The sequence below is a fragment of the Gavialis gangeticus genome, unplaced genomic scaffold (assembly GCF_001723915.1).
Source record: "Gavialis gangeticus isolate Ggan-Ray unplaced genomic scaffold, GavGan_comp1, whole genome shotgun sequence".
Classification (NCBI taxonomy): domain Eukaryota; kingdom Metazoa; phylum Chordata; order Crocodylia; family Gavialidae; genus Gavialis; species Gavialis gangeticus.
In genome coordinates this window covers 80,658,940-80,667,701 of record NW_017729034.1, presented here as the reverse complement: position 1 = coordinate 80,667,701, position 8,762 = coordinate 80,658,940, and the positions used below count along the sequence as shown (strand labels likewise).

General features: G+C 46.1%; 1 protein-coding gene across 1 annotated transcript in view; it reads left to right on the top strand.

The window, feature by feature from the left end:
• Positions 1-1,758: 1,758 nt before the first annotated feature.
• Positions 1,759-8,762, top strand: part of MTHFD1L (methylenetetrahydrofolate dehydrogenase (NADP+ dependent) 1-like) — a 327,067-nt gene continuing 320,063 nt past the window's right edge. Inside the window, exons 1-2 of the mRNA XM_019527514.1 lie at positions 1,759-1,840; positions 4,290-4,340. Coding sequence (XP_019383059.1) covers positions 1,811-1,840; positions 4,290-4,340 — 81 coding nt within the window. The 5' untranslated portion in view covers positions 1,759-1,810. The remainder of the gene's footprint in view (positions 1,841-4,289; positions 4,341-8,762) is intronic.

Genomic DNA, 8,762 nt, shown 5'->3' with positions numbered 1-8,762 from the left:
GCGGCCCCTGCTGCCCCGGGCCGGTGCCGCTCGGGGAGCCGCCAGGGGCTTCCTCCGTCCTTGTGCTCCGGTGCCCGGCGCTAGCAGCAGCCCCTGGGCGGACCCGCGGGGGCAGCCACATCACTCTTGATGCCCCCCAGGTCTGCCCTGCTGGGGTTAAGCCAGCCCCTTTATACCCGAGACTAGCAGGGTGGGGATGGACAGCCCTTGGAGGGGCACCCAGGGCTGTAAAGAGAGCTTTGCAATGAACTCAAGGTAGAGTTTGAATTATGGTTGTAGGGGACAGGGAGGTGGCCTAACTCGGTGGGTCTCAACCTTTTTTTGTACCAGGACCAGTTTGTACGCGCTGATGGCCGTTGCTGACCCAGTGCTTGCTCCTGACCCTCTGCCCCCAGACCCTCCCCCAAGCAACCCCTCACGGGCTGGAGCTTTGCCAGCCTGCAAGGGAAAAGCCATCGTTTTCCTCCTTGAAAGGGGAGTTTCGAAAGTTTGTTCTCAACCCTTTCCTATATGTGACCCACTTCTGCATCTGACCCACAAGTTGAGAAATGCTGGCCTAGGCCACCTTTAGGGATCACTTCCAGGCCTGCTTCTCTGTGACTGGAGGGGAAATGGACCCTGTGCCTCTCAGCCTTCACCCTCGGAGAACTGAGCCAGCGCTTAATTTGCGTTTGCTTTCTGAGGACAGAAGAATACAAGGGGGATTGGACATGCGTAGGGCAGAGGGCTTTTAAGGCCAGGGATTCCCGAGGGTTCACCCGAGGTACAGCGTTACCAGTGCTAACATTGCACACCACCCCTGAAAGGATCTCAGGGCACCCCAAGGGGCTGTGCCACTCAGGTTGAGCATCTCTGGTTTGAAGCTGAACTGTGTAGTGGTCGTCTTGAGAGACGTAGCAAATGCTTCTTCCCGGTTGACAGTGCTGCCTGGAGTGTGGGGCTGGACTAGATGACCTAACTGAAAGGCTTCCTGTCCCTATGCTAAAATGTCAAATGCTTTGTCAGGGGAAAGGATTCCCACTAGGACGGCAGCCTGCATTGGCTGTGGGCCCCTGAAAGGGTAAAGGACCGTTCTGAAATAGGAAAAATCTCTGTCCTCCTGCCCTGGCTCTATTTTGTGTCCGCTGTGAGGGCATGGATCTACTTTTCTCCTGCAACCTCCAAGGAGGATAATCTAATCCAAAAGACTTAGCCTTTATTTCTGCACTGGGGATGTGGGGGTTGTGTTTACCTTTCCAGTCCTTGTCTGCTGCCATTTCTAGACAGGGGCATATGAGAATGGGCGGGGGGGAGCTCCCTTCCAAGGTTTCTGGGAAATTCTGAATAATCTAGCAGAGAAAGTGACCGTAATTTTAACCTGTTCTTGCTATTGCCAGTAATGGAATCGCCTGCACGTGCGAAAAGATATCAGTTCCATTTGCAGTGTCATCCCCAGCTCCAGTTTCTAGAGCTGAGTTTCTTAATTAGGAGAGTAATCTCTGCAGAAAGATGGTGGTGTTTCCTGAAGTTTTCTGCTGTTCGCTGAGAAGTGGACTTCTCAAGCCTTGTTGTAGAAGAGCAGTAGATTGGCAAACTATAAAGACTGGGGTAATGATAAAAAGCAGTTATAAATTGAAGGTATTTTGATGGGCTTATTCCATGCTAAGTCATGTGGGCACTAATACTGAAACAGTCTGGAAAACTAATGCCAAAAGGTTATAGAGCAAAAAGGATACGTTTAAGAAAAATTGATGCTATATTACTTCTATCTTGCAGTGGAATCATTCAGAGTTCAAAGAAAGTCTTGGCCTCCTTGAAGAAAGAACACCCTATGCTTAAGCCAACGCTTGCAATTTTACAGGTAGTGTGTGTGTGTTGTATTTAATTAAAGGATTGCTTTTTGGTACTTCCTTTTTGAAACTTAAAAACTTAGAAAATTTGTTTTGGACAAGAATCTAATCTTGCATTTATTTGTATTATAAGGAGGGAAGCAGAACAGTGTTTAATTAGCATTCATAGTGATGTTTTCTAAGTCAGTGTACCATTAAATGTCAAATTATATCTAATAGTAAGTGCTTTATAAACACACAGTATTGCTGATATTTTTTTAAATGCAGAAGAACGGTCTAATGTTTAAACATCTCTGTGGATGATCAATAGCAGATTTTGTTGCCAAGCTGTAAAGACCCTTTTCACCTGTGTTTGAAATGCATAAGCATACTGCTTAGATTATGTCTATTTCTGTAGAAAGTCATAAGAGATCTTTCTTTGGGTTTCTTATGTAACCACCTTTCACTGTCTGGGCATAGACACCCTTGTTGTCTCGTTCATAGTTGGCTTGGACTTCTAGACAAGAAACACCTCTAGTGCCTGTACTCTGTGGCTGCCTGTAAGGGAAACCACAAATTCTACGTACACTGAAGTTTGTCTTCTGACTGGCTTCAGTCATTTTTTTATCAGGACCTTGAACCTGAACTTGATTCGGGATGCTTTTAAATTAGTAGAAGTAAGGGGAAAAACAATAAAGCTACTGTATTGTTTTGTGAGAGAGAACCTCTCAGGACTTATTCATTTCCCTGTTATTTTCTGCTTTCATTTTGAGTGTAGTGATTTATATTAAAAAAACAAAACAACAACAACTGACTAGTAGCAGTTGATTACCTAAAATCATTGTTTTGTTTAATTTTATGATCAAAGTTAAGTTCAGTACAGATTTCTTGGGAATCGTAAATACTGCTTTCATTTGATGTTTCTAATCTGTGAAAATGATTGAAAAATCTCCTGAAATTCAGATGTAGATAAGATGGCAAAGCTCTGTTCTTTATTAAAATGCAGGTAGTTACAGAGGCTGGATCACTAAGATAACTGGCATTTGCTTCTAGGCATTTATTTTGTATCTGCTCCAGATGAGGAACAGCAAAATGCTGTTGTAAAGAGAACTTTTTGGTGGTGTTTGTGAAGACCAAAAGACTTTAGTCTTTGAAAAACTACAGATTACCTCAGGAGCGACCAAAATATGGCCTGTTGGCTGGATCTGGCCTGTGAAGCCGTGTCATCTGTAGGGACCTACTGAATTCACAGTGGAAGTGGTGTGTGCAGTGGCTCCTTTAATATCTTGCATGGTCCCCTGTGAAGACCTCCTCTTCTCCCTCCCCTTCCGCCCCCATGCACACCTTCCCCTGCCCCGGTGCTGATTAGCAGAGGACCCCGCTGCTCCCTCCTGAACAGCAAGAAAGCTAAAAACACGGTTTTAAACATGATGCCATTTTTGGCTCTAAGCTAGTCAGCAGTAAACAGTGAGACCCCTCAGCCAATCATCAGCGGGAGGCAAAAACGGCACCATATTTAAAACAGCAGTTTTTGCCTCTCCACTGGAGTGAGGCACAAGCGGGGCCTCTCCACCAGTCAGCGGGGGGTGGGGGTGGATGCGGGGGGGACCTGCAAGATTAAAGGAGCCACAGTACCACCCTACTTATGCCATTATTTCAGTAGGTCTCTAGTCATCTGACCTGTGGGGCTCTCCACAGGTCTGGAAATTTAACTGTGTGATAAGCAGTGGCAACATTAATTGCAGGAACCATGGCAATATCTGGATCCATGGGAACCTCTGTGGGCTGGATCTAGAGCGTAGACCTGCATCATCTGGCCCATAGGACTGAAAATTTGGTAGTGACAGACAGCTACTGCAGCAACTGATGCTGTTGCTGCCAAATTCTAGCTGCAGGGGCTGGGATGACTTGACTCCATGCTCTGGGTTGGCCCATGGACCAGCCCTGCACCGCTCATTCTAGCCCTTCAGTGCCAGTTGAGGCCAGATGTGATGTAGACCAGAGGGCCCCAACTCAAAGCCCATCATAATATTTGACAGTAGTTTGCACCTGTATTAGTAGCTGCACTAGAGGTAAAAACATAAATTTATGACACTTCGGAAGAGAGTAGCATATGTTTCTGTTGTCATTGCCTATGCTTTTCTTATTCTATGGAAGCAGAGAGAACTATAGCAGCAAGTATTACCAGACTGGTGTCTTTCTTAAATACTAAACAAGTTCACTTCACTGCTTGTTTACTCTTAATTTATCTGTAAGAACTGGGCAAAGATTAAACATGTTTGAATACGTCAAACCAAGATAAATTTCCCACAATTATTTCCTGTCAGTTTCTTATAAATATTGTTGCTTTAACCTCCTTTCACTATTAACAATGATAGATTTATTTTGCAGAGCTAGGTTCCAGTGTGTACATAATAGGCATAAAATTCCCTTAAATGCTAAATATTCTTTTTTGGGTTTGTTGTCTCTTTTTCCCTGAAGGCAGGAAGTTATGATTTGGTGCAAGAAATGAACAAGAACTTGGCTGAAGAGGTAAGTGTCACAAACCCATTGGCAGAAGACCCCCAAAGCCTCAAGTTTCTCCCCACTGCTCTACCATTCACCTCAAGGAGACCTGAGAGCTCCTTATCCCAGCACCTTAGTTTCTCTACCCTTATGCTGGACTCTGTGGCTGCAGTAAAGAATCTGTCAGTCCTAAGTGACCCCTCTGTTTTGGGTTACGAAAATTTCATAGATTTCATAGACATTAGGGGCTGGAAGGGATCTCATGAGATGATTGAGCCCACCCCCCTGCCATAGGCGAGAAGTCAGCTGGGATCAAGTGACCCCAGCAAGAAATAAATCCACCTTTTTTTTTGAAGGAGTCCAGAGTAGGTGCTTGCACCGCCTCTGGGGAGAGTTTGTTCCAGACCCTGGATACACGTGCTGTAAAGAACTTTTTTCTGATGTCTAGTCTAAATTGGCCTTCCTGGAGTTTATGGCCATTAGACCTTTTTATCCCTAACGGAGCTCTGGTGAACAGGTGTTCTCCCAGGTCCTGATGTACCCCTCTTATGAAATTGTAGTCTGCCACCAAATCCCCCCTGAGCCTTCTCTTCTCCAGACTGAAGGGTCCCAAGTTCTCCTCATACGGCCTTTCCTCCAGGCCTTCGATCATATGAGTGGCTTTCCTCTGGACTCTCTCAAGCTTCTCCACATCCTTCCTGAAGTGGGGGGCCCAATACTGGACGCAGTACTCCAGCTGCGGTCTCACCAAGGCTGAATGAAGCAGGAGGATGACTTCCCTGGTTTTGCTTGAGATTCATCGGTGGATGCATGCCAGAGTTTGGTCAGCTTTGCCAGCCACAGCATCACATTGGTGGCTCATATTCATCTTGTGGTCTATAAAACCCCCAACTCCCTTTCGGTTTTGGTGCTAGCGAATGTAGCCGAGCCTGTAAGTATGCTAAGGGTTCTTCCTACCAAGGTGCAGCACCTTGTACTTTTCTGCATTGAAGGCCATCAGGTTTTGGTCAGCTCACCTTGAGAGTGTGTCCAAGTCGGCCTGTATCCCCAGCCTGTCTTGTGGTGTGACTGCCCTCCCCCATAATTTGGTATAGTCTGCAAATTTGGCTAGTTCACATCTGACTCCTGAATCCAGATCATTGATGAAGATGTTAAAGAGTACTGGCCCAAGTACAGAGCCCTGAGGGACTCCAGTGGTAACCCTGCGCCATGTTGAATTCCTCCCTTCAACTAGTACTCTTTGGGTCCAACCCCGTAGCCGGTTGCTTAGCCATCGGACTGTATGATGATCAAGGCCACAGTTCCCTAGCTTAACCATGAGGACATCATAGGGAACTAGGTCAAAGGCTTTCTTGAAGTCCAGATATATGACCTTCACATCATCTCCCTTGTCCAGGGCACATGTTACCTGGTCATAGAAGGAGATGAGGTTGGTCAGGCAAGACCTGCCAGTCACAAAGCCACGTTGGCTGGCATTCAGAAGCTGGCCTTCCCGGAGTCTGATGTTGATGGATCTCTCAACAATTTTTTCTGGGATTTTTCCAGGGACAGACATCAGACTGATTGGTTTATAGTGGTCATCCCTCCTCCCTTTCTTGTAGATAGGAACCACGTTGGTTGTTTTCCAGTCATTTGGGACCTCATCCGAGAGTCACAGTTTTTCAAATATCCCTGCCAAGGGGGATGCAGTGATGTCTGCCAGCTCTTTCAAGACCCTTGGGTGCATTCCATCTGGGCCTGTGGACTTGTGAATGTCCAGTTTCTCAAGGTGTTCCCTCACCTTATCCATGTCTATTTTTGGATCAGTCGCCCAGTCCTGAATTGGTTTGCGCCATTCCTGACACTGTGATCCTCCTGGGAGGGTGAAAAACCAATGCAAAAAGGTAATTTAGGAGATTGGCCCTTGGGCATCTGATGTCAGTTGCCCCATTGGGTCTCTCAGGGGCCCAATGCTATCCTTGTTTTTTTTTTTCTACTTCCCACATATCTGAAGAAGGACTTTGTTGTCCTTGATCCCTGTAGCTAGCCTAAGTTTGGTATGTGCCTTGGCTTTTTTTGACCACTCTTTGCAGGTGCGGGCGACTGCAGATTAATCCTCATTGGTAGTGCTTCCTGTTTTCCATCTGGTGTAGGCTACTCTTTTGAGCTTAATGAGGTCCAAGAGTTCCTTGTTCAGCCATGGGGGCTTCCTTGCCTGTTGACTGCATTTCTTGTGAGATGGGATGGCTTTGCCCTGTGCTTCAAGGATTGTGTTTTTGAGCGATAACCATTCCTCGTATACTCCCTTTTCTGGAGGGCGGGGGGTATGGCTTCTCATTGCCTTACTGACCAATTCTCTCAGTTCGCAGAAGTCAGCCTTCCCAAAGTGAAGCACTTCTTTTTTTACTGAGGGGGCTTGCCTGGTCTTCAGTGAACTGAGAAGGAGAGGGTCAGCCTTGAATATCATCTTCCCAAAAGTCACTCCTCCTGCAGTCAACCAGCAGGGAGAGAGACAACAAAGGCTGCTTACAAACATTAAAAAAAAAATAGAAATGGGGATTTACTTTAAACTTTGCATGCCCCCTTGCTTAGCCCAGTACATGCCCAGAAGAGGCATCACATTAGCTGGACCTGGCTTGTCCAATGTCTGTATAGATTGGGAGTTTTTATGTAATAGCTGATTGAATCAAGTATTAGATAAAAGCACCAAAAAGCCCTGCCAGAGCGCCTGTTCTATACAGATGCTATGAAGCAGGGTTGAGCTAATGTGCTGCTGCTTCCGGTAAATTACATTTTTTGTTTGTTTAACGTCTGAAAGCAGCCAAAATAATTTATTATAAAAACAGAACAAGCATAAGAAAACAGCAACTATATGTTGAGATTCAGACAGAGATATAAGATGAAAACAACAAAACAGAATACTGACCCTACACTTGAAATCCAAAGATTCAGTCCTTAGCTCCAAAGATCTAAATGCTGACTGCCTGTCATGGCCTCCTGAATTCCTCTCTCAGTTTATCTTGATCCACCTGTAATAAAACAGTAGACTAAAGACCCAGCCATGCTTTCTAGGCAGGCTTAAGTACGGTACTAGACTGCACTCTTGCATCCTTTGTAAATGTGTAGATTAATTAATCTGGTATGCTGTCTCTCCTGTATGATATTTTGACTAGCTAGGTATCAGGCCTCTTTTAAAATGTGGATATCCCCTGCTGTGCCCCATCTTCCAAATCAGAGCCCAGACCTGGGCCCATGGTTCTGCTTTGGCTCTTTATATCGTGGAGTCCCCCAGGGTTTTTCAAGTGGAGTGCCCCAGGGATTGGTCCTGGGAATGGTTTTGTTTAATATCTTTATCAATGACGTGGAAGATGGGATAGAGTGTACCCTCGGCAAGTTTGTGGATGACACTAAGCTGGAGGCATTAGTAGATACACTGGAGGATAGGGGTAGGATTCAGAGAGAGAGACCTAGACAAATTGGAGGATTGGACCAAACAAAATTTTATGAAGTTCAGTTAGAAGTGCAAAGTCCTGCACTTGGGATGGAACAATTCCATGCACTGGTACAGGCCATGGACCAACTGGCTAAGCAGCAGCTCTGCAGAAAAGGACCTGGGGGTTACAATGGACAGTAAGCTGAATATGACCCAACAATTTGCGAAGAGAACTAACGGCATACTGGGCTGCATTACTAGGAGCATTGCCAGCAGATCAAGAGAAGTGATTATTTCCTTCTATTCAGCACTGGTGAGGCTACATCTGGAGTACTGTGTCCAGTTTTGGGCCCCCCACTATGGAAAGGATGTGGACAAATTGAGTCCAGTGGAGGGCAATAAAAATGGCTAGAGGTCTGGGGCATATGACTTCTGAGGAGAGGCTGAGGGAACTGGACTTCTTTAATCTGGAGAATAGAGAACTGAGAGGGGATTTAATAGCTGTCTACAACTCCCTGAAGGGGGGTTCCAAAGAGGATGAAGCTAGACTGTTCTCAGCAGTGGCAGGTGACAGAACAAGGAACAAAGGTTTCAAGTTGCAGCAAGGGAAGTTTAGGTCAGATATTAGGAAACACTTTCTCACCAGCAGGGTAGTAAAGCACTGGAACAGGCTACTCAGAAAGGTGAAATCTTCTTCCTTGGAAGTCTTTAAGCCCCAGGTAGGCAAAGCCTTGGCTGGGATAATTTAGTTGGGGCTGGTCCTGCTTTGAGCACCGTGTTGAACTAGATCAGCATTTCTCAACCTGTGGGTGGCGACCCAAGTGGGTCACAAGAATATATGAAAGGGTCACAAACAGACTTTAAAAATGGATCAACAAACTTTAAAAATGGATACTCCTTTAAAGGGGAAAAACTTGGGAAATGGTGGCTCTTCCCTTGCAGGCTGTCAGAATTCCAGCCTGCAAGAGGGCTTGGGGGCCCTCTGTGCCTCACACACACCACCCCCTGCCCCACCCACTGAGGGGCTGGGGCCTGGG